Here is a 26,162-nt window from a genome sequence, read left to right as displayed (position 1 = left end):
AACCTCGGGACCAGCTGTGTTTCGGTTTTCGGAAAATTTCAGATTTCGGAAGGTGGGTCCGCGGGGGGTCGTGCGCCACTCTGGTCATGTCGTGCGCACGACTTACGCTGACCGAAAAAACCTTCGGTTTTTAGAGGGTTTCGGTTTTCGGAAGTTCGGATAAAGGGTAGTCTACCTGTAGTAATAATTTTGAAGTCCATCAAACAGTAGACTGCAGATATGTACCCAAATTCTAAAGATCCTTGTTCTCAGCCTTGCTGTCAGTGGATGAAGAAAGTAAAAATATGATGCCACCTTGCCTGCCTTCTTCCTTGGTTGGAGAAAGATGTCTGGGCAGGGAGGAGGCAAAGATCATACACAATGATAGGAAAGCAAAAAATGAATTTTAAAAAATATTTATAAAATTCAATCACTAACTTTAATTGGTTAAATATATATTTTGTTGATTCATGATTCCAAAGTACAGAGTTGAAGCTATAGCTTCAGAAATGAACAGGTCTTGTGCACAGAACTGTTTGTTCAAATTATTAGAAATGTAATTTATTAAGTCTAGCAAAAGACAAAATATGAAAAACAGAAAGGATTAAGACTCCTGTACTGCACACATCTATTCCTGCAAACTAGTTTTCCCAGTTTCTATATGGAGTTTCGAAATGCAATGCAAGGATGACAGTTCGCCACTGGTCATTATTTCTGACGTCTGTGGTTACACTTTTCATGATTGACAATTGAACACGCATTAATCATAATAACTGAATCAGAACTGGCAAATTGTTTTTAAATTACTGTTTGAAAAGTATTAGTTAAAAGAAACAGGAGGAACACACCTTTCATTTCGTCATCACACAACCCAGTTGTTTCAAGAGAGATTGGGAAAAGATAATCAATGGTCAAAAGAAATTTAATTTCATGATAATACTAACTACAACTGCATTTTGACTTTGAGGTAAACAGATAAATTCCACTGCAAGCCTAGATATTATCTAGTGTCACAGACTGTCATCTTCATCAAGTATTTAATTTTTCCCTTAAAGTTTATGTAGGCAGACAAAATTCAGTATAAGCTGTCTTTGACTCATTAAGAATTTTGGAATTAAAGACTGCATTTTGAAGATTTGTTATAAATCAGAACGGAGTGATCAGCTGCTCAGGCGGCTTCACTTGGGACAGAAACACTGAATTAGCAATGAATTAAAAAATTTAAAGTAGATTAAAATAGAGCACCATCTTGTGGGCACACACGTGTATATATCCAATGGTAAAATAGCTCAAATAGAGATTCACAGCACAAGCTCTTGTTTTGAAGTTGATTTTCTATATACCCATTTTTCATAAATTTTGGATGGCTAAAATTTGCTATTAAAAGGATTTGTGTGTTTATAAGCATTAGTTTTACTGCTCACTGCTTATTGTAGAGATGATGTTTGGAATTCCATGTGCCCCCAAATTAAGATCTGAGGGGTAAAAAAAAGTTTTAAACTACAAGAAAATTCTGCTGATTAAAAAATATATTTAAGTAAATATGAGAGAAAATTTGGTGCCACTAACCAGCAATCCTGTAGAAATCAAAATTTCAGCTTGTGCACAATTAATAGACATTTTATGCATATACAGGAAACTTTCTGGTATCCGGCACTGACGGGACCGAGCCATTGCCGTCCCATCAAAACTGCCGGACAAACCAGCGCTAATGTTAAAACATACGGAGCTCAGGAGCTCCGTGTGAAGCAACAGCTTCAAAACAGTCGGCCGTAGCTTGCAAGCATCTCTGTAGCTAAGCAACAGCTTCAGCTAGGCCTTGCAGAGCCTGACTGGAGAAAAAAAGCAACAAAAAGAAAAAAAAACTTTTCTGAACCGACTCCTGAATTTTGCCGGTGGATAGAGCTTTCCGGACATTTAACCTCCGGATAAACAAAAGTTTCCTGTAATTCAATTGTGATTAGGATCCAAATTTATACCAAATTTGTTCTTATTTGTTTCCCAATTCGTATTTTCATCATTACACATATTTAGTCAGAACAGTTATTGTGGAAGATGAATTTCTTCACCACCTTAGTTATACATGTCAGGTAGCAAAAGGGTTCTCTATAACCCACTACATCACAGGGGTATGGAGCAAGCACCTTATCGCAGTATAAACAGGCCACCGTAGAATCAATAAAATTCAGATAAAAGCAATTTTCCAAAATTGCTCTAGAAAGGTACTGGGAAACATGACAATTCCAGGTGGTTCATAAAGTCTTGGTTCAGTAGCAAAATTATGTGAAAATAATTATTACAGTAAATCATTAAGATTTATAAAAGTATGTTATAAACCATTCGAGATGTCCCGGTAACATTATACTTCTGAAATATCAGAGTTCAGTAAAGCTAGAATTCTGGCAAAGTGGTCTTTTTACAAGTACTTTTTCAAAATTCACATCTTTTCTTGGATGTTTTATAGACTTTATATTTGAGAAAAAAGCTATTTTAAAATCAGTATTTTTTTTGAATTTAATTATAGTTTGTTGACCATTTCTGTTAAAAAATATGCTTAACAACTGATTCAGGTGACCAATAATCTATATATTAGGAGATATACATCATTAAACAGACTGTTTACAATAATTAAAGACTGGGATAAAATTACAGAAATGTACTATACATTGACAGTTATAGAATTTTGTTATTTTCTTTACCTTTCTGATTCCCCCCCCCCCACCTTTATCCCACTTCTCTTTAAGGAGGTGACCAATGTTCCTTGTGAGCTGCGCTTTGTTCTGCACGGCCTGTTTCTTTTAATGTGCGGTCCCCTTTAAATTTCTGCGCATGCGAGGTATTTACAACGTAAAAGCTGGTGAGTGGCCTGCACGGCCGCATGCACGTGCACCTTAACGGGAACATTGGTGGTGACTTGTACTAGGAGGACACAAATAACCTCCCAGGAATATCGGCAAACATAGGGACTAATGAGAGGGAGGAGCTGACAGAAATTAGTATCTCTAGGGATATGGTGTTGGGTAAGTTGAGGGGACTGAAGGCCGACAAATCCCCGGGGCCTGATAAACTACATCCTAGGGTACTTAAGGAGGTGGCCCTGGAGATAGCAGATGCTCTAAGGATCATCTTCCGGAACTCCATTGACTCGGGAACAGTACCCGTGGATTGGAGGGTAGCTAATGTTACCCCAATATTTAAAAAGGGGGGTAGAGAGAAAGCAGGGAATTATAGACCAGTAAGCCTTACATCGGTTGTGGGCAAAATGCTAGAGTCCATTATTAAGGATAAAATAGCGGAGCACTTGACAAATGGGGAAAGGATCGGACAGAGTCAACATGGATTTACAAAGGGTAAATCGTGTTTGACTAATCTGCTGGAATTTTTTGAGGAAGTAACTGGTAAAATAGATGGGGGAGAGCCAGTGGATGTGGTGTACCTTGACTTCCAGAAAGCCTTCGATAAGGTTCCACACAAAAGATTATCATGCAAAATTAAGGCTCATGGGATTGGGGGCAAAGTATTAACGTGGATAGAGAACTGGCTGGCGGATAGAAAACAGAGAGTTGGAATAAACGGCTCGTTTTCGGAGTGGCAGGCAGTGACCAGCGGGGTGCCGCAAGGATCTGTCCTGGGACCCCAGCTGTTCACAATATATATAAATGATCTGGATCAGGGAATTGGATGCAATATTTCCAAATTCGCTGACGACACTAAACTAGGAGGAGGGGTGGGCTCTGATGAGGATGTCAGGAGGCTACAGTGCGATTTGGACAGGTTGGGGGAATGGGCGGATACGTGGCAGATGCACTATAATGTGGATAAATGCGAGGTTATCCACTTTGGGGGTAAAAACAGGAGGGTAGATTATTATCTAAATGGCAATAGATTGGGAGATGGGGAAGTGCAGAGGGACCTGGGTGTTCTTGTGCACCAGTCACTGAAGGAGAGCATGCAGGTGCAACAGGCGATTAAGAAGGCAAATGGTATGTTGGCCTTCATATCAAGGGGGTTCGAGTATAGGAATAGGGATACCTTACTACAGCTGTACAAGGTGCTGGTGAGACCGCATCTGGAGTATTGTGTACAGTTTTGGTCGCCCCATCTGCGGAAGGATGTTCTTGCCATGGAAAGAGTGCAGCGGCGATTCACCAGGCTGATACCTGGAATGGCGGGAATGACCTACGAGGAGAGATTGAATAGTTTGGGCTTGTACTCACTGGAGTTTAGAAGATTGAGAGGGGATCTCATCGAAACATATAAAATTATGGCAGGCCTGGACAGGCTGAATTCAGAGAGAATGTTTCCAATGGCAGGGGAGCACAGAACCAGGGGCCACAGTCTAAAAATAGCGGGCAAATCATTTAAAACAGAGATGAGGAAGAATTTCTTCACTCAAAGAGTGGTGAGCCTGTGGAATTCCCTGCCACAGAGGGCTGTGAAGGCTAATTCAATAAATATTTTCAAGAGAGAATTGGATATATTTCTGAAGGCTAAGGGGATTAAGGGTTACGGAGAAAAGGCGGGGACGGGGTACTGAACTGGTAAGATCAGCTAAGATCTCAGATGAAGATCAGCCATGATCTCATTGAATGGCGGAGCAGGCTCGAAGGGCCGAATGGCCTACTCCTGTTCCTATCTCTATGTTTCTATGTTTCTATGTTACAGTTCCATAGTGCACTGGAGCCCTCTGGTTATCTTAACCAAATGACTATTCTTCAGGTGAGAGCTTGGAGTCAGGTGGGTTGTTCAACTGTGGGGCTCATCAGTCAAGCTCAATCCTCTCTTTTCCTGTCTACAAGTTCCAGTGATTGCTCAGTGGATAAATGAACCACAAGATGTGGTACAGAACTTCACAAATCAAAAAGGTTTTACATTCAAATTGGTTATTTGTGCTGAATCAGCCATTCTCAGTTAAGATGGAGAGAAGGGGAATTTTGAAATATACATATGTACTTTCAGCAGAAGTCAGTGATAGCAATCTGCAGTCAGAACCCTGTCTGATTTTCCACTCCACCCACAAAAGCATAGAATGTTACATCACCTGAGGCCATTCTGCCCATCGTGCCTGTGCCAGCTCACTGAAAGAGCTATCCACACAGCCCCATTTCCCTACCTTTCCCCGCTCCCTTCTAAATTTTTCTAATACAATTATTTATCCACTTCCCTTTTAAAAACTATTATGGATTCTCTTTGCACCACTGTTTCTGATAGGGTATTCCAAGCCCCACATAGAATTACATAGAAATTACAATATGGAAACAGGCCAATCGTCCCAACCTGTCTGAATTGTTAGGATCACACTGTGTGTTGCATTTACCCGCTAAGCAATCAGGGACGATTTTAATAAAGATACATACTCCGGGGGGGGGGGGGGGGGGGGGAAAGTATGTAAATTATACCAGGGCATAGTTAAAATCAATTCCAATTTGTTAGACTAAAAATGAATATTAACCTTATTTGATCTTAAAGAAATGTAATCCTTTTAGGAACAAGTTTTTGAGTTTATCCACCAACAATCCTCCGTCATATCTTTAAACCCACTGCCTGTTGTGTTGTGGAGTGCTGTATGATACTGCCCAGGAAAGTATCTTTCCGTCCTTCTAGTGACGTATTCTGGGATGAATAAATAAGCTATTTCTTAAAAGCATTCAAATGAGAAGCAATCTAACAAAAAAATATCCAAACCTTTATCACAGAAGTACTCTTTTGAATCTAATTCCAGATATTTTGATATATTTCCCTTTCTTTGGGGAAAGTGATTAAAATCAACTTCTAGTAAAGGAATTTATATTTAAAAGATATATTACAGGATATTTTTTTATATAACAAAGAAATATGGGTGTAGTATTGATTTTTTTTTGCCATTAGAGGTAGCCACTGATTCTCCTAAATACTATACTTTCTTTTAGGAAGGTTACGAGGGGTTTAAGTCCCACAGTCCACTGTTTTTAGTGCGCTAGTTAATAGGTTCATGTTCAATTCCAGTCTGCACTATTTTAACACAGTTGTTAACCTGCTTAAAATAAATGGGTTAACACTCCTGTTAAAATACTGCAGAGGAATTTAGCACGTACAAGTTCACCAGTGCAATAAAAATAGTGCACAAGGGCTAAAACACCGAGTGAAATAATAGACGACTGTGCATACATTGCCAAATCACTATGCATGAGGTGCTGATGCCTCCACGTTAAAAGACAAACATTACATTGCTGACAATTGAAAAGAAGTGTATCCGACTTAATTGTCACATAACTCTCTAAATGTCAACAGCAGATATCTGCACTCTTTACCGCAGTTTCTCAGCGTTTCCCAGTTTTTGTTTTATCCTTTAACACCAGGTACAGGCAACCTGGAATTTTGTGGAAAACATCGGATATTTGAGTGATATCATGAATGAGGAGTGCAGCCCACAGTTCCCACTCATGTCACTGGAGAGCTGCTTCAGTTTTCTACATAATGCTGATTTCCAGATGGCTCCAATTAGTATTAAGCAGAGAACAAAATAACAAAGGGTGACTGAGATACACCAGTAGGTGCATAAATATTGCCTCTTATAACAGAGTTATGGAAAATTCTGTCGAAACACTTAGTAAATTGGACGCATTAACTTAATGTGCAGCCAACAAGATCTGCATTCGCAGTAACTAGTTTTTTTTTTTTTTTAAAAGCCAGTGATGCAGGATAGATTCCTAGGATTTTATCTTAAAAGATCCTGGGCTGAAATTATAGTCAACTGAATCATATGGTTGATGTTAAAGAAGTTAGGAGGGCAATGAGTGAAAGTGATTCTGTACACGAGATAAATTGACCTAAACTGAGCAGGATTTTATCTCACACCGTTGATCTTAAAAAGGCTCGAACTGAATTTACATTTTACTGCAGTAATCTCTACCTACTGACAGACAGCCCAGCTTGTAAATGAACCTAATTCCATAAATGGACAACATACACACACATTTGCTTATATTTGCAGTAAACCATGCAAGATGATGTCAAATACTGGCACCTAAAATGAAAGAATTTTAGACACAAGATTAATTAAACTTAAGTATGCAGAGCAGTTAGTTTTCTCCTGGAACACACTTGTTCAGGAACAAATGTTTCTCTCAAGGCAGGCACATCTGTTAGGCCAAATATGATGCGTCAGAAAATGAAATTTGTGTGCTATATATTTAACAGTACTCTTTGATTTAACCTAACATTTCAACTGTAGGATGATCTTTACTTTCCATCCAGTCAAAACCTGAAGACTGCATGGAGTTCATGGATTCATTACAGATTTGCTGGAACACTGCATCATCATTCAGTTCCTCCAGTGTAGTATCAACATCTTGTCCCTGTTGTTTACTCGGGTCAAACAGCAGATTTGTATCTAAAGTGCTCAGATCGTTTATGCTGCCTGAAAGATCAGAGGACAACCTGAGATCACTGGAGAAATCAGAGGCAACATTATTAAGATCCGACGGTACTTGGCCAACCACTTGCTGGTTTGGTTGTAGGCTGTCTTCAGCCAGAAAGTCTTTGACTGTATTGTTGAAATCCAATGATTGCTCTCTGGTTTCTGTTTGTGCTTGATTATCCTCAGAAATATAACCCATCTGATCATTATTGATGTGTTTTGAGAGGTAACTAGGCTTCTGGAATTCAAAGACAGAAGAGCTTGAATTAATCATTGGTTGCTGGTTGGCACTACCAAAACTAGATGTCGTCTCCAATATCTGAGTAAGATTCATTCTTGCTGTATAATTGGAGGGCAAGTTGTTCATTCCTAGACCTCTTACTGCATCATCACTGTCTGAATCAAGTTTGCTTAACAACACATTTGTAATTTTCTTAGTGTTGGTTTGCTTGTGGTAAGATGGGAACGGAGTCTGCATCATAACAGACAAAGGGACAGATTGGCTTCGTTGAGCCATACTGTTGGCACTGTTATTTGAAAGATTGTTAACAAAGGTGTTGTGAACCTCAGGTGTTACTGGGCTTCCAAAAGATGCCAAACTTGTCCTTGGCAGGTTAATCACTGGACCTAGAGTACTTCCACTAAGATTACGTTGACGATGAACAGCAGGACTGACACTGCGACACCTAAAATTATTGATTAATGAATGTATTCCTTTGTTGTCAAGAGGTGCTGGAACTGCAAAGCCCTCCTGCTTACTGCCATTAGCCATAGAAGCTCCCTGGTGTGATACAGGTGACACTGGAGTCAAACGACCCAACTGAACATCATGATGTCTAGACTGTAACTGCATGGCATTATGGTGATATGACTGCATCGTTTGTCCAGGAACAGCGAAGGCATGTGGTTTTCTAAAGTGGTCCTCAGCCAGTTCCTGATAACTGGGCAGAATACCAACACCACTGTTGGGAACTGCAGAGCTGCTTACTCCAGTGTTGTATCCATTATTCATCCATTCAATTTTTATTTTGTCTGGGTGAGTGGCCATAGGCCTCTGCATTGGTTTAACAGGGCTGCTGGAAATGACACTAGCATCCTGGTATGCCATGCTGGAGCTTATTGGAGTAAAAGCAAACGGGTTCCTGCATTCAACAGGGCTAGGAGGCACACTACTACTGCAGTTCGAATGAGGAGTGCCAATTGGTGTATGTCTGCTGCTGCCAAGAGCGCTATCTACAGGTGTTGTTTGAGCCATTCTGGAACTAGGACTTGAACAAGTTTGAGAGCCAATCATTTCTGATGTAGGTGTTGGATTGGGTGTAGGAGTTGGCGTTGGTGTAGGAGTTGGGGTTGGAGTGCCACTGCTATGGATTGGATGATAGAATTGTCCAGCTTGATGAGATGACATCAGTGTGCCATGACCTACTGTGGAATGACTATGAGCAGGTATTCCCAAACCAGTTCCATAACCAACATTCAGGGACATTTGCTCTTCAAATAATACTAATTCTTCTACAATACTGTCCTGTGTGAGATCTTCATCAAATTGAAAGTAGTTTTCATTGGTTTGTGAACCTGAAGGTGTGAGCTCCATCAAATTATCCTGCAGAGGTAACTGGTTTGACGACTGTGCTTGATTTAGTCCTTGCAGCTGAACTGAAGTAGAACCTTGTAGCTGGTTCTGAGCCTGCATTTGTTGATCATAAGTCTGCTGGTCCAACCCATTACATTGTACTGGCTCCCACGCAGACACTTGAAAATCAATGGTCCCCGAATTCCCAATCATATTAGCATTTATAACTTGCTGCCTTTCTGTATCAGTCAAAAAACACTGGTGATTCTTTTTGATATGCTGGATGTCAGTATGATTAGCGATCAGTTTTGTACTTGTGTTTCCTTGCAAACTGAATGAACCCATTTCCAAATCTGTAGTTTTGTTTTCCCGAAAGGTAGCCGTTTGTTCTGCAGCAGTCTGAAGGCAATCCAGGGTGACTATTTGAATATCGGATGACGGGTTTGCTAATATACGGGTTATTCCTGTTGTATTCAGTTTAACAGTAACTGTACTAGGTGCCTGAATCACTGCTGGTGTGTTTTCACTTTTTACTATTAAAGCTGCAGATGGTTTTGGAGATGTCATTACTGCAGTGCCCTGGCAGACCTTCTGATGTTCTGCACTACCTGAAGTATGTTCTAAAAGCATAGCTTTCTTCACAGGAGGCACCTGTGGTTCAAATGCAGAATTAGAGGGAGAACGTTTTCTTGGACTTTTTGGGCACATCCCATTGTCTTTATGAGACCTGGCAGTATCAGTAATGGATTTTGAATTAATGCTGGTGCTAGTGAAATTTGAAGTGGAGGAAATAGAAAAAGCATTTTGATTATTTCCCACTATTGAAAAGGCCAGATTTTCATTGTGTAGAAACTTGCCTTCATTTTTGGTCTTTTTTCCTTCCGTTTTCTGACCATTACAGACTTTTGCTGTCTTCTCATTAGCTGTTTTCCCATTTGATATCTTCACTTTTGTGCTAGCTTCACTATTACTTTTCTGTCCACACGGAGAGGAACCAACAGTTCTTCTAGGATCCTTCAAGCGACTTGAATGATCTTGGCACAGAGTCTGCTTTTCATCACTTGATATTGCTTCATGTTCAGATTTGATGACCTCAGCAGTGGGTGTGGTTGTGGCACTACTTGTTTTGGATCCTCCAGCAGGAAGGCAAGAAGTTGTGGCAACTCTCAACGTTGAACCAGTTTTTAATTTGTCTGCTGTTGCCGTACTGTTGTTTGTCGATGACGTAGGTTTAGGAGATGCACCAGTGTTAGGTGGGAGAGATATTGTCGTCATCTTCACCATATTCAGGGAGCTAGCGTGGGATGTTCCAGAAACAACAGTTTTTATTGGGCTACCGGCCAAGAGTACTGTAGTTGGAGAGCTAAGAGTAAGTGTGCTGGTTGAGGCTGGTTTAGGCAAGATTTGATGGTAGCGAGGCCTTCGATCATTGTGTGGACTGGCAGGGATATTCTGGACAGTCTTCTGTTGCTGCTTGACTGACTGCATGTGTTGAGCAACAACCTGAACGTTCAAAGGAAGAACCTTGCTTTCTGATGGACCTAACGGACTTGGTGATGTCATCATCTGCCTGCTTCTTTGCATCTGAAAAATTCAACGTAAAAGGCCTATAAAAATTATATTTAAACATAAGAACGAACAAACTCCTCAGAGTGAAGCAAGTGTTTTTTCTTGCACTTCACATCAAATGTAAACAGAAGACTGAACTCCCAACAGTTTTGCCATATATTACTTTCCTGTAATGTATGGCAGGTAATGAATTACAGTAAATAGGGTAAACACATTCAACAGAACTACAGTAAAAGTATTCTATTCTTATTTACAGAGCTAGTTTCAAAATTAAAATCACTGTACAGTTATTGAAAATATCTCCGTTAATTACATGAACTGAATTCCATGTGTGCCACCAACAATCTTTCCCCCCTATTTTAATTTTCTCCGTAATTCATTCACAAGTTTCTGCAGTGCATCATATTCAACCACTTTTTGGTAGTTTTACTGATAATATTGATATTGAATTGAAACATTAGAAATAGCTTTTATCTTGTGTAATGGAGAATTTTTGTTTGGGGGGGGGGGGGGCGGGGGGAGGGTGCAATGCCCTGCATCACAGAATGATACAAATATGGTTCTGTTAGTCATGAATTTCCTGCCGAATTCATAATAATACTGGGGCAATAGGGGGGTGTACATAACAAAGGCCAACCATTTATCAACAGAGGGCACCACCTTTCCTCTCTCCTACAGCATGACTGCAAGCAATCAGCTAGACTCGGATCGGAAGAGGCCTAGGAACAAGCCAAAAAATAACAAGGAAATAAAAACAAAAATTGGAAATTAAAAGAAATATTGTATTTTTTTCCTACTTCAAGACAGTGTTAAATTTTCATATTTGCTGGTGGCACTAGTAGCATTTGTTACCACAATAAAAGAAAGTACTCGCATTTATAGAACATCTTTCAAGACTGTCCCAAAGCATTTTACAGCCAATTAAGTACTTTGGAAGTGTTTGCTCACAGCAAGGTCTCACAAACAGCAAAAGGTAATAACCAGATAATCTATTTTAGTGATGTTAGTTGAGGGATCAATATTGGTCAGGTCACTGGGGAGAAATACCCAGCTCTTCTTCGAATAGTGCCATGAGATCTTTTACGTCCACCCGAGAGGGCAGTTGGGCCCTTGGTTTAATGTCTCATCTGAAAGACAGCACCTCAGACAGTGCTGTAGTGTCAGCCTAAATTAAGTGCAAGTCTATGGAGTGGGACTTCAAGCCACAATCTTCCGACTCAGAGGCAAGAGTACTACCACTAAACCAAGGCCCTCTGAAGTTTTAAACGGGAGACAGAGAAAACGGAGGTAGCTTGAAGGAGTATTATAGTCCCCTTCTTCATTTGTAAAATCTCCATCAGAAGTAAAAAAAAATTAATTTTCCAAATTTGTTAGTTTGTTTGATATATCATGACCTCTGATACGATATACTTTTCACACATTTTCTACTCTTCTCCCTGAAAGTGGTGAATTGTGCTGGGATTATTCCTCATGAACATCAAGCCTATGATGTCTTGACCAGATCCAGCCAGTGAGTGCTGACATGCTGCATGGCCACAGAAAGCATCACAGCTAATCCCAATGCTGCCTTCACCAAACATCCACACGTGCATGTTCCAGCAGGATTGCAATCAGAAGCTGGAATCCTAACTGAATCTTCCGCCCTGAAGAAGTCAAAAGCAATTTCAGCACCCCATTGTCACCCATGTTGGTATCAGGTAACTTATCACAGGCCAAGGATCGAGTCTGGAGCCTTCCTGATCTGTACAACTCAGAACCATCTATCTATCTATCTATATATATATAAATCGGTACTTCTGTCTATCTGTCTGTCATCGCGTGTGCGTTGCGGGTATGCACTCGAAAGTTACAGGGCGTACCTACGCGCGCGTTACCTCCAAAGAAAGCTTACGCTTCCGAGACGGTTTTAAACGTATTTACGTTTCGGCCGGGCTAAAATTGCGCCCGCGGTATCCCAAAAACCTTCAACATTCCGCTCATTAGCATCTCATTATCCGCTCATTAGCGACAGAGTGACCTCGAGCTCGACCAATCGTACGCCGGGTTGCTGGCGTGTGCCGCCGGGCCAATCGGTGCGCGTGTGGCCGGGCTTTATCGTTCTGAACCGAGGTGAGTCGCCGCCATCTTGATTCCAAACTTTTCCTTTCTTTTTCCCGCTTTCTGCGTCTTAAAAAAAAACGTTGCTTTTAAAACACATTGTTTTAAAAAAAATGATTTAGAAAGTAATTAACTTATCTAATCTCATTAATTTTCCTACCTTTCCCCGTTTTTCCAGGTAGGCCTAGAAGCCTCGGCGTCTCCTCCGCACCCACGTCCGAGCTAGGCACCTCCCGCCCCACTCGAAGGCTGGAGGGCCGAGCCTCAGCCCAGCGCCGCTAGGGTGCGCGCGCAGCAGGAGCTGAGACGTCTCTCTCTGCCGGGGCTTGCTGAGCGTCCAGCGTTACCCCGGCAACGGGCGCAATCGGCGGTCTTCACCTCGGGGGAGGGGGGGGCGGCCGCGCGCGCAGCAGGAGCAGCTGAGACGCGGCGTCTCTCTCTCTGGCTTGGTCAGCGTCACGGTTGCCCTGGCAACCGGGCCCGCCGGCCGAGAGAGACGCCGCGTCTCAGCTCCTGCTGCGCGCGCAATCGGCGGTCTTCACCTCCGGGGAGAGGGGGGGGGGTGGGGTGCGACCCTCGGGGGCCGCGACCCTCGGGGGGGGGGGCGCCCGCCGCCCTCCCTCCCCTCCGCCCTCCATCCCCCCCTCCCCCGCCCTTCCCCCCCGCCCTCCCTCCCCCCCTGCCCTCCCTTCCCCCCCTCCCTCCCTTCCTCCCTCCCCTGCCCTCCCCCCGCCCTCCCTTCCCCTCCCCTGCCCTCCCCCCTTCCCCTCCCTGCCCTCCCCCCCTTCCCCTCCCCTGCCCTCCCCCCCTTCCCTCCCCTGCCCTCCCCCCCGCCCTCCCTTCCCCTCCCCCGCCCTCCCTTCCCCTCCCCTCCCTTCCCCCCCTCCTCCCTTCCTTCCCCCTCCCCCCGCCCTCCCCTCCCCCTCCCTTCCCCTCCCCTCCCTCCCCCCTCCCCTCCCTCTCTTCCCCCCACCCCTCCCTCTCTTCCCCCCACCCCTCCCTCCCTCTCTTCCCCCAGTCGCTCTCTCTCTTTCCCCCCCCCCCCAGTCGCTCTCTCTCTCTCTCTCTTCCAACAACAACATGCCCTCGAAAAAGCCTCGGCACCGCCGGGCACTTCAGCTTGTATTATATACTACAATTACCCCCACAGACATCAGGCATTCATATATTTTTATGGCTTCTTTGCTGGTAGAAAGCCATTCTAAAACAATCTCTTTCTAATGTATGCTTTGTGGCTTTATATAGGGTGGATTTATAGTATTTAAGTTTGGAGGGAAAATATCCTTTCAGGCACTGTATAAATACATAATGAGTAACAGTGGAATGCTGGGCCTAGTCCACGAGAGAGGAAGATAACATCTTGTGTGCCCTTGTATTAAAATATTACACGCACATACTTAGATAAACAAGCAGAGGGGAGAATCCCCATTTTTCCCCTCTTTTTTGGTTTCCCCAGTGGTTTAACATATCACTATACTGGGAGAGGAGGAAAGTGGGGAACAAGACATGTAATCACCATCAACACTATTCCATTAGGAAAGCACCAAAGGTGTAATACTATGGGTAGGCCAAAATATGGCAGGTCTCTGAAGTGAAATACTTTGTTGTTTATCACTACTCATCATATGAGCCAGCCATTTAAGCAGGGAAACTATGAAAATTACGGCAATTTGAATGCAACTTAGGGCTTGCAACTGGAAGTACAGTGCCAGAGCAATTAAACCACCAGTAAGTGCTACATACCTAAACTATGTAACTTTGCCAATGAAAACTGACAAGTAATTCACAGCCCAGATAATGCATTTTTATTCTGGATTTCTGACTTTTTTCCCCCCACAGCCCTCGCTTTGCTATTCCTTGACTATTCGGTCTTAATATTGAACCATGAATAACCTACTTGGATAGGACTTGGAACGGTTGCCACCACAATGCCAATGGTAGGTTGAGGAGAAAGCAGAGCAGGGCTTCCATTGGGGATGTTGGCCACTCCCCCAATAGTGGCACCTTCCAGTTTCTTTACTTGTTGCTCGCCCGGTAGTGGAGATTGCAGTTTCTGCTCTTGTTGTTTCTTCAGTGTATTTTGTTGAATTTTACGCTGCAACTGTTGCTTAGCATCTATTGATGGGGAAAGCAGAGTCTTCACCTGGGGCTGAAAGGAATTGCTTTCAGCCATGGGCACAAAAGCAGAAGGTTGTTTCACTCCTGCAAGAAAGAAAATTATATCAACTTCTGAAAAAGGTGCACACAGATAACAACAGATGCTTAGTAGGTCATTTAAACACAAGAACCACTAACAATTGTGGGAATGTGCAGCTTTGAAATGTGCAATTTCTGATTTTGTTAGCTATGTTTTTCATAAAGAGCAATTTCACCCACTTTGTGCCTTCGGCTTGGTTTGTTTGTTCTCTAACACTAATGGAAACCTGCGTAATGATTATGGAAAGCAATGACGCTGCTTCCACCAATTCCTTTGAGCATATTATTAGGCTCATATACATCTCCATTTTTTTCTGCAACTTGTTGTAGAAACAGCAGCTCCATGGAGCCCTACACAACTAAAAGGCATTCTACTTATCTATTTTTCCAAGCCATTAGTCAGGAAATAAAGAGCAGCATTGGTTTCTGCATGTTCATTTTCATAAATAACATTTAACCTATACGCAGGACGTTCAGCCGTGCTTGTGTGGTGCCTGTTGCTGTTACTAGTTGTTTCTTGCATGTGGACTGTTTTCGTGACAAAGCTTTCAGGTGTAATTTGGTTCTTCAAATTATTTTTATATGCCATAAGAAGTAACAACTTGTCCCTTTAGTTTTTTTAATGCTCAATAAAGATGTCAATGCCAGGAATGGCGCACTTTCCAGTTTTTGCATCAAGCACGTCAAGGTATAGTACAGACCAGATGCAGAGTTCTTGCCTAAATGAGGCTAAACAGCGCAAGGTAAGCAATGAGGTCTCAACACTCTTTCTATATAACAGGATATCTCCCATTTTTTGAAAAAAAATGTTGGCAAAATGGAATATATTACAGTAAGTCAAACAATAAATGGACAAGTACTGGTTTGTTAAACACTTATTCAGTAAACTAAAGCAGATAATGATTGATTAATATTTTTGACAAAAATCAAAAGGAACAGGAAGTGTCAGAGAGGGGTACTTTTAGTAGTCCCTCATTTTAAACTTGTAAAAACATCAATGTTCTTACCTACAGGGAGGCCTTCTCCCTGCTAAGCTATGCCGTGATGAATGATGGGCAATCACCCACTGAAAATAAAGATTTTCAAGGCTGTGCATCTCCAGATCAGCTCTCAGGCTGACCCGAGGGTGTTTTCAATAAAGGCACTCTAATGCACAGGGCAGTGACTACCCACTGGTGATGTCACAGAGCAGCCTAGTAGTGATGGAGACCCGACGAGACAAGTCTCTCTGGAGGTTAGAAATCATAGAATGGTTACAGCACGGAAGGCGGCCATTCCGCCTGTTGAGCCCGTGCCGGCTCTCTGCAAGAGCATTTCAGTTAGTCCCATTCCGCCGCCCTTTCCCCATAGCCCTGCAAATTTCTTTCCTTCAGATATTTATCCAACTCCCTTTTGAAAGCAGTGATTGAATCTGCCTCCACCACCCTTTCAGGCAGTGCATTCCAGATCTTAACCAATCGCTGCGTTATGTCGCCTTTGGTTCTTTTGCCAATCATCTTAAATCCGTGTCCTCTGGTTCTCGACCCTTCTGCCAATGGGAACAGTTTCCCTCTATCTACCCTGGCCAGACCCCTCATGATTTTGAACACCTCTATCAAATCTCCTCTCAATCTTCACTACTCCAAGGAGAACCACCCCAGCTTCTCCAATCTATCAACATAAATGAAGTCTCTCCTGGAATCATTCTCATAAATCTTTTCTGCACCCTCTCTAAGGCCTTCACATCCTTCCTAAAGTGTGGTGCCAAGAATTGGACACAGTGCTCCAGTTGGGGCCGAACTAGTGTTTTATACAGGTTCATCATAATTTCCACACTTTTGTACTCTATACCTCTATTCATGAAGCCCAGGATCCCGTAAGCTTTTTAGCTGCTTTGTAAACTTGCCCTGCCACCTTCAACGATTTGTGCACACATACCCCCAGGTCTCTTTTCATGCACCCACTTTAGAATTATACAATGTAGTTTATATGTCCTCTCCTCATGCTTTCTACCAAAATGTATCACTTCACACTTTTCTGCGTTAAATTTCATCTGCCACGTGTCCGCCCATTTCCCCAGCCTATCTGTCTTCCTGAAGTCTATCACTCTCCTCCTCACTGTTCACTATACTTCCAGGTTTTGGGTCATCTGCAAATTTTGAAATTGTGTTCTGTACACCCACGTCCAAGTCATTAATATACATCAAGAAAAGCAGTGGCCCTAGAACCTACCCCGGGGGAACACCACTGTATACCTTCCTCCAGTCCGAAAAACAACCGTTCACCACTACTGTTTCCTATCACTTAGCCAATTCCATATTCATGCTGCCACTGTCCCTTTTATTCCATGGGCTTCAACTCTGCTGGCAAGCCTATTATGTGGCACTTGTCGAACGCCTTTTGGAAATCCATGTACACTATGTCAACTGCATTACCCTCTGTTACCTCATCAAAGAACGCAATTAAGTTAGTTAAACACTATTTGTCTTTAACAAATCCATGCTGGCTTTCCTTAAGTAATCCACACTCATCCAAGTGACTGTCAATTTTGTTCCAGATTACTGTTTCTAAAAGCTTCCCCACTACCGAGGTCAAACTGACTGGCCTGCAGTTGCTGGGTTTATCTTTACACCCTTCTTTGAACAACTTTTTTGAAAATTGGCAGTAAGAAAAAATTATCAGACAGATTTCAGGAATTTTGATAATCTTATTGTAGTGGATTTCTCATGGCATTGTTCACAATAAATCAGAGCACACCATTTTATAATGACAGATGTGTTATACCACAATTACATAATGAATGCAGTGTTTATGTCTTCAAAACCATTTCCTAATAGGTGTAAAGGGGTTGTCTTGAGGAAAGTTCTTGGCTACCAAGATCAAAATGAGTTGAACCTAAACTGTTTCTTTAAAGCAACAAATGGTAACTTGAGCAGAAACCAGATCTACCTGCTCAGCTCTCTCTGTAGGAAGTGCTTTATAAATAGGCAAGAGGATAATTGCTGTTGCCAAGAAGTTTGTTTGTAGATTGGCACCAGCTTGTAAATCCGTAATTCCTCCCCCTGGGGACGGGCCAGGTTAGCAAGGTCAGAAGAAACCAGTAGAAATGACTGGATTTTTTCTCCTTTTCTTTTGTAGCACTTTTTGAGGTTGTTCAGTTGTGATTTGTTGCAGTGTGACAGTTCCAGGTGTGATAGAAGTGCCGGGTGCAAGACTGCTATTGTATGTGCAAATAGCTGTGGGTTTCTTGTGGAGTCACTCTTGGTAAATCAGATAGTATGCTGTTTAGAGGTGAAAGGTTAATGTTTAAGTACAAAATGTTTTTAAGACATGCAGCCTGATGCACCGATGGTTTCCAGGATGTCTACTTTCACAAGTAACCGGTGATAAAACAAAATTCCAAAATTAAGTGTTATTGAGGCATTTATGCATCACTTCTTTCAAAACACATGAATAGTCCAACTCACCCTCATTTTTGAAAATAATTCAGTGCCTAATAAGAAAATACGTAGGAGTTAATGTGTGACAATTTAAAATTTGTGGACAGAAGATTTATGGCACAGCGCATAAAACATTGGGTAAGGCTATACAATGTTTTATGCTATGTAGCATGCAATATAGCATCAGGGTCAATAATTTACAGCAATTAAGTTAAATTCTGTTTATTAGAGAATTGTAGGAGCTTGTGTATTTTTTAGCTTAAATTCTATGATTATGTGTATTTTGCATGGAAACTGCAAATCAGTCACCTTGATTACTATTCAAAAGGTCTGTTTAACTATGTAGTTAACTTTATCATTTACTTTCTTTGAAGCCTAGATTACAGAGGAAAATGATAGCGAAGATGTTCCAGGTTGGGAGGAAGGAGGCTGTCGGAACTGCATGTAGTAGTGGTGGAGAGCTGGGGTATCTTGTGGATTGGGTGTTTTGAGAGGGTAGCAAGATGATTGGAGACTTGGGTGAGGGAAGGACACGAGGGGGAGGGGGGTTTGCAGGATGTCAAAGCACTGGGAGGGACTGTTATAGTTTTTGGAGCTTTCGGTAGGGTGTACCAAGGTCTTCTAGGAGTGGTAGGGTATGCCAACACAGGGGAAGAGGTCTGAAATGTCGGAGCTCTAGGAGGGGGTTGTAGACCTCTGACCAAAGTATGGTGATAGCAGCTTTCTCAGGCTGCGTAGTCAGTGTGGGAAAGATATAGGCATTCAGCATAAGCATGCAAAAGATTACAGTAGGGAGTTCAGGAATTAAGGTATAGGTGCTCAGGGTTGAACGGGTCTTAGAGGAAGATGGCAGTTGGGTCCTGGGGGAGAGGGGTAACTGGTATCCGGCTAGATGTTTTTTCTTGAGATTCCTGAGCACTGAATTAAAGATACCTATATTATTTAAATTACAGCTCAATTTTTAAAATAATACACATTTCCCCACTATCTAAGAACCTGTTAAACAAATCTTCCCCCCCCCCCCGCCTCCTCAGATGCAACTGGCCAACCCCATTTCCTCACTCCAACCAGATCAAGAGAAAATCTCTAGGTTGGATGTCGGGAAAGGGAAGGGATCTCCCAAGTATTTCCCCAACAATGGGGGCTTGAGGTCCAGTTGGAGATTTTTTTTTTTGGGGGGGGGGGGGGGGGGGGGGGAGGGGAAAGCAGGACCAGGGAACTAATTTAGGCACTGTACTTAAAACCCTCGACATGAATGGTAAATACCAATCCAATTTTACAATGGCCCGGATCTTGCGTTAATAATAATGGTGAGGCTAACATCCTGTCTCATACGGATACAGATTACATATCTGAATTTCATATACAATATTTCTTATAACATTTAATGTTTATCTACTTGACAACCTGTTGGCAAAGCTCATACTTTAACCACCTGACCTTGTCAACTGATAAAAAGCAGCAGCGTAGTCTTAAGTAAATTAAATGGAGACAGGCTGGGGGAACATTCCAAGGAATACAGTTACTCACCTGAAGGCGCACCAGCCATCACAGACAATGCAGCAACAGACTTAGTGCCAATATAGTGGCTGGTAACAAGGAAGCGAGCTAGATCGACCACTGAATCAAATTTTCGGATTAATACTTTCTGGGCCCACTCACACACCAGACTGCAAGCCGCAGATCTGACCTCTTCATCAATATTCTGCAGCTGGCCTGCACAGTCTGATCCTTCAGACTAGAAAGCAATATAACCAAACATTAGACTATTAATATTGCTATAGTAAAAATACACTTAAAAAGACAAGCAAAGTGGTAGCTAAAATTCTCAAAATAAGCAAAATTAGCAATTCAACAGGCTACAGTTTGTTACTTTCGACCACAAAACCACTTAAGATTGGTCCAATTCAGTGACGGGAATTAATTGTTGAAGCAATTTAAAAAATAAAAGTAAAATTGAGGGCATTTTTCACTCAGTAATACAAAATTCAATGGTTGGAGCACCACAAATATAATCGGCTTTAAATCAAACAAGTCAAATGTTAATTTATGCAAAAATAACAATATTCCCTTCAATACAACACAACTTATATTTGACCCTGGGACAGTCATACCCCAACTCCAGCTGCTTTGAAGGTAATTTAGCAACACACATATTGGCAGTTACTTATTGAAGACATGCAATTTTGAAATATATAATTAAGTATTTGACATAGAATAAAGTTTGACTCCATAAAAGTCTCCCATCAAGTAGAGAATATTTACTTAAAAAATGCAAAATTAAACATTTCATAATTCTTCCCAAATATATTTGCATACAAATTTCAATTTGCAGACAAACAAGTTCAACCATTTGATTTTTCTGAATCTATTACAAATTTAAGTAGGAAAGAAACTAGCCATAAGCTGGCAGGTAGGTAACAGAACCAGGATTGGGAACAGGACAGTTAGGAGGAGAGGGTGCAACATCAGCTCTGGCTGCAAGATGATAATAACTTAGAAATCCCTTTGGAAGCCATACAATTGCACCAAAAGGCAATTTGGGTGAGGGAGGAGAGAAAGGTGGTCCATCTGCAAAGATTACTCAAGTTTATATAAGCATCTTTTTAAGACAGTTAATATACAAATCAACACATTTATAGTATTACGCGTAACTAGGTCAGGCAATTAAAAAGAGCCGTTTTCTGTAGCTTGTGCAATGTTTCATGGAAATTCAATACAGTAAAGGCTAAATTACCATCACCGAGTTCCCTGAACTAGTAAGATCAGAGAGGCAATATAACAAACTAGATTTAAGACAAATAACATGACAAACACAGTCAAAATGATATAGATACAAATCAAATATGGAGCTATTCCCTGTACAGTAACTTCATGTTTTGAAAATCCTTTGATACCAAAGTTTTAAAAATTCCAAGGTAGCTGAAACCCCATTTAAGTTCAGAGTCTGGTCGATATCCTATTTGAGAAACAGCCTTGGTTATACTGCAAAGCAGTTTAATCAACAGGATGGAAAAAGAAAGAAAAAATGGTCACTACTAGCCAATAAGTAAACTACGTGCCGTTTGAGCCTATATGCCAAGGACAACACTCCAAGTCCAGATGTGCATCCGACCCTGTAAGCAAGGGGTCAGTCATCAATGGTTTCTCTCTCATGACACTGCCCACCTCTTGGTTAATTCACTGCCCTGAGTTCAGTGTCTGTCATGCATCATTGTTCAAATAGTTTTAATTGCACTGGTCTCCTGAATAGACTTGCTTTCTGTACCATGAAATTGGTTGCAAACAGTAGACCCAGACTTCACAAGCAGCATCAAGCCTCAATTCCAGTCCTTCTAGGAAATGAACACTTCACAGTCCTGAAACAGTGGTATTGCAGCTATAATCAAAGTTGTGTTAAACTGGTTTCAATGAACGATAGGTCCTGCACTAGCCGTGGCTGGGATTTGTCTTGATTTGCAAGGAAAGCCCAGTCTCAACACCAGCTGTCTGTGCAGAGTTTTGAGGAATTCTGATGAACAAGTCACCCAAGGCACAGGCACGATGGGCCGAATGGCCTCCTTCTGTGCTGTATGATTCTATGAAGGCTAACATAGTTTTGAGAAGACCAATACACTTTCTAAACTGGAAGCTAAGTAGGAGAAATTAAACAATAGACTTGTCTGGGTTGAGCCATAAATAATTTCTGTCGGATCTGGAATTCCAGGATGCAAGTACTGGTCCTTGCAGTTCATGGTGAGCAGCTTGCCCCCTGAATGCATTCCTGCCCCACTGAGCTAACTATGGTATTGTTGATTTGAACTTTTTCTTCAAATGAAGTAGTTCAAGACCCTTAAGTCCTCTAGGACTTGATTTCTCCAGGTTCATCCTTGCTGGCCTCCCATTCTTCACCCAGCCAATTCACAACACTACAACCTTTGGGCCATTACTGCAAGCAACCCCAAACTACATCCAATTCTCCTTCTGAACTGGAAACATGTTTCACAGACGTTTTGAAATTCAGATTTCTGGACAGATGATCAAGGAAGGCTTCATGGAAATCAAACAATCATAATCCTTTTTGCTGAGTTTAGAGCAGATTACATACTACAGTACTGGAAACTGGGCTATGTCAGTAGACAATAAAATTATGAACATTGTTCATTCGGAAGGACCCATTAAGTTTTGATGCAGATCTTGAAATCTGAGCAGGGCTGACTGAAATAGAAGAGTACTTGACCTGAAACAGAAGACTACTTGGCCAAATACGTGTTCAAGTGAATGCAAGATAAATGTAACACTGCCAAGATCAAAGCATCCATTGTATTAGAGGTGGCATTTTGTTGAAAAAAATTACTGGAAAACTTATATTATATATGGTTCTGTATGGATTGTTCCAATATTTGATAACAACTTGCACTTCTATAGCATCAATGGAGGTTGGTTAGGACAGATAATGCAAGTGTGGGCCTTGGCAGAGTTCTGGACGAGTTGGAGTTTACCAAGATAGAGCTGAAGAGGATGGCGAGAACAGATTTGGAGAAATCCAGGCATGGATGAGGATTCTGGCAGTGGTTGATGAAGATAGGGACGAGATAGACTATGTTAGAAAGGTGGAAGTTGGCAATTGTCCATAGACAACATTCATGGCTGTTGCCAATAATGGAAGAAAAAAAGTTATTGGGGAAGGGGGTATAAAAGAGTCCACCTGACCAAGATAGTTGTGTAGGGTGTGAAACTCCTAGACAGTCAGTGTCCCCAAATGACTTCCCCTGTTGGACGAGGGAGGGTTTATTTGCACGTGGACAAAGAATAAATGAACATTTATTGTAACTTTTATTCAGTATTGGAGAAGCTTCAATTCTGCTATGTGCAAATTTCTCCATTCTTTGCCATTACAGTAGTTTATCTTCACATTTTAATGGTCATGAGTATAGAAGATTATTACCCCGTCTCCAGTTTTGTGAAAATCCAGACTTGGTAGCGACGGCATGTGAACAAAAGCCTTTTTCCTCAGACCACTATAGCAATATGTTTCAAGGAGTTAAGGTCAAAGAATGCATTAAACTTTTTTTTTTTTAAATAAATGTATGGAGACAGTCGAATGCAGACATAAAAACACAGGATTACAAAAATTTGTTTGTGAGCTTAACTGAGTGAAACTTTTCAAGTGTGTCAAATATGAAAAAAATGTTGGGATAATATCCAAACAAAAATGTACGAGTTGCATGTGTAGCCTTTTTCAAAATATATAAATTCTTTTCACACCCGCACAAAATGGTAGCTGAGAATATATTACAAGGCTAGAGTGTAAAAATCAAGGTTTCCTAATCTCATAAACCAAGAGAAAAAAACATTTTACAGTACATCAAAGCTATCAGAATCTCAACATTGTGTTAAATATTACGATTTTGTTTTGACTGTATGATATCCCATTCTCGTCTCAGTGGCCCTAGGCTGCACTCATGAAGGCAAATCAGTGACCACCTTCCAGCCCACTATCAATTCAGAATCTACTTTGGGTACATGGTGTCGGCATCAAGCATGCCCAAGGCCAGGTATAAACGTCTGATGTAGATTGGAATTTACCCGATGTCCCAACCTCAATATCAGAAAAGCAGTATTCCACTTTCCATAACTGCCTTTCTTATCGTTGAATGAGACTGCCGAATGATGTGCATTTTTGTGCTATGGGCTCACAACCATTAAGAACTGAGCTGACACTTCTCAAATTCATTTCACATAGAACCAAACAGACAAGAAACTTGTATCATCAGTTTGGGCTGGAATTGAACTAGTCTCAAGGGTTCAAGAATGATGTGCTAACCCACTCTACCAATCCCTTTACATGACAGCATATGCATGCAGTAAGTGGGTGGGCCACACTTATCAATGGCAGAAACTTGATAACTGCATGGCGTAGAACTCAAAGAGCACAGTGCAATTGTGAAACAGAACTTTGTTCCCTAACCTACATCATGTATTTTATTTTGAAGAGCATTTAACCTATTCTCCTCTCCTCCATCTTCTCACGTGCTGGTCACAACAGGCCATAGGCCTTCCACAGTTCCAAGGCCAGAGGGCCTGCTGCAAGACCTCAATCTATCTCATTCTCAAGCCAGCAACTGTGAGGTGTGTGCCAGAACCCAAATGACAATGCATTATCTGATTTTCCCACATCCCCTGTGAGACTGCTAACTACAAGAAACTCTCGTTTAAACGGCACCTAATTATCCGGAATTCTCTAATAACTGGCCAAATTCTGGAGTAGGTTTTGAGGCTTCCATATACTGTATATTTGTGGCTGTGTAACCGGGGCTCTCGTACCTTGGGCCATTGTCACTCCATGTCCCTTCTTCGTTATCCAGAATTTTTAATCAACCGGCACCATCCCAGTCCCATCGGTGCCGGATGCCAAAGAGTTTCCTGTAATAATATGTATTCCTTCACTGCTACAAGGTTGCATGTTATTGCTCAAATTTACCTGCTATATGACTGACTTTTTTTTGCAGTAAACAGCCCCGGTCAATTCCCAAGTCCAGGGTAGGGGATTTAGTATAAGTAAGATTTTAGATCATTATGGTAGGCTGGAGCAGAGAAAGTGTCTAGAAGTAAAATAGCTTGTACCTGAGACAATTGGTACACACGAGATGAATAGAAAAAGAAACTAACATTTTAATTAACAGAACTTGCCACTGTCCAACATACTTTTAAGGGGAGCAGTCTGTATTTAACAAAATTGAAAAAGAATAGAAAGGGCAATTGCAGTAAAATTCTCCAATATCGAAGAAGTTAATCAGAGAAAGATGTTGTTACAGGAACAGCTGCGTAGCTGCGTATGATAGTGTGCTGATTCTATTCAAAAAGGATTTTTCTTTGTAAAGATGTTTGCGTATATGGGAGGGGGGCATGGGAAGAACAATATTAGTCAAAATGAACAAGACATGAGCCGGATAAATTTGGAGCAACCGGAAAGGATATTTCGATTTGCCTCTTGTGCCCAGACGTCGGGCCTTCATGTTTGGAAAGACATTCTTCATGATCTTCCCAAAGTCAGCTGCACTTAAAGAGTTATAACCAAGATTGTCACAATAGCCTCTAGAAAACAAAACAGGAAATTCTATTTGTCACACCACAATTTTACAACAGTGCAAACGTAACAGTACACTTAATAATTTAAGGTTTTTAATTTACCAACTTACAGAAAAAGCAATTAAATGAAGGGAGGAATACTTCACTTGATATACACGAAACATCATCCAGTCAGACATATTAACAAAACTCATGGACTTATCAAGTGTCCTATATACAACTGACAACAAAGAGGACCAAAATACCAAGTATTTTTGATTGGTTCCCATTTTCCACCATCCCCCAAAGACAGAATGGACTGTTCCATCAAATAAGCTACAATTAGAGGTTCCACAACACTAATCATGACTTGTTTATCACATTTGGTCTGCGATTCACAAGTGTCTATATGTTGGTATTAGACCAGTGTGGGAGTATAACAATTCTCCAAGGAAGAATCTTTCAATACATGGTGAGGCTTTCCTGAAGCACAGATAGTACACAATTCTTTCCAACTAAGTATCTTGCAAAGCTTTTGTACTCGGCTAAAAAGGCTAGGAGCTCTCTGTGCACCTATTTGCCAAAAACAAGCCAAAAAAAATGCACCAAACTTTAACTGGTGAACTCAGGCAATGACATGACTCCAAGTAAAACATCAGCTTGCTGGATTATCATCCCAATATATTTATGCTTTGGAATGTATCCAAATCAGTGTGCCAGAATATAATACCCTCAACCACCTGTCTGTTCAAATTAGTACAAAATGTAGGACTTTTGAGTTGTCCTTCACTGAAGTGGCTTTTGATGGATACTGCAAATATGTTCTTGCATGCCTCAAAAATATCTGTATATAAACAGTACTTTTAAAAACTGTTGCAGA

At 41.5% G+C, this 26,162-nt stretch overlaps 1 protein-coding gene across 1 annotated transcript in view; it reads right to left on the bottom strand.

The window, feature by feature from the left end:
* Nucleotides 1–4,298: 4,298 nt before the first annotated feature.
* Nucleotides 4,299–26,162, bottom strand: part of LOC147100087 (DNA-binding protein RFX7-like) — a 63,071-nt gene continuing 41,207 nt past the window's right edge. The window contains exons 5-9 of the mRNA XM_085968759.1: nucleotides 25,193–25,309; nucleotides 23,160–23,244; nucleotides 19,763–19,970; nucleotides 14,515–14,819; nucleotides 4,299–10,535 (exon numbers count right to left, since the gene is read on the bottom strand). Coding sequence (XP_085824885.1) covers nucleotides 7,170–10,535; nucleotides 14,515–14,819; nucleotides 19,763–19,970; nucleotides 23,160–23,244; nucleotides 25,193–25,309 — 4,081 coding nt within the window. The 3' untranslated portion in view covers nucleotides 4,299–7,169. The remainder of the gene's footprint in view (nucleotides 10,536–14,514; nucleotides 14,820–19,762; nucleotides 19,971–23,159; nucleotides 23,245–25,192; nucleotides 25,310–26,162) is intronic.

Source organism: Somniosus microcephalus, chromosome 27 (genome assembly GCF_052327205.1).
Source record: "Somniosus microcephalus isolate GS21.2 chromosome 27, FLI_Smic_1.0, whole genome shotgun sequence".
In the NCBI taxonomy this organism is placed as follows: domain Eukaryota; kingdom Metazoa; phylum Chordata; class Chondrichthyes; order Squaliformes; family Somniosidae; genus Somniosus; species Somniosus microcephalus.
Note: the sequence above shows the minus strand (reverse complement) of the source record. Positions and strands in the feature narration are given on the sequence as shown.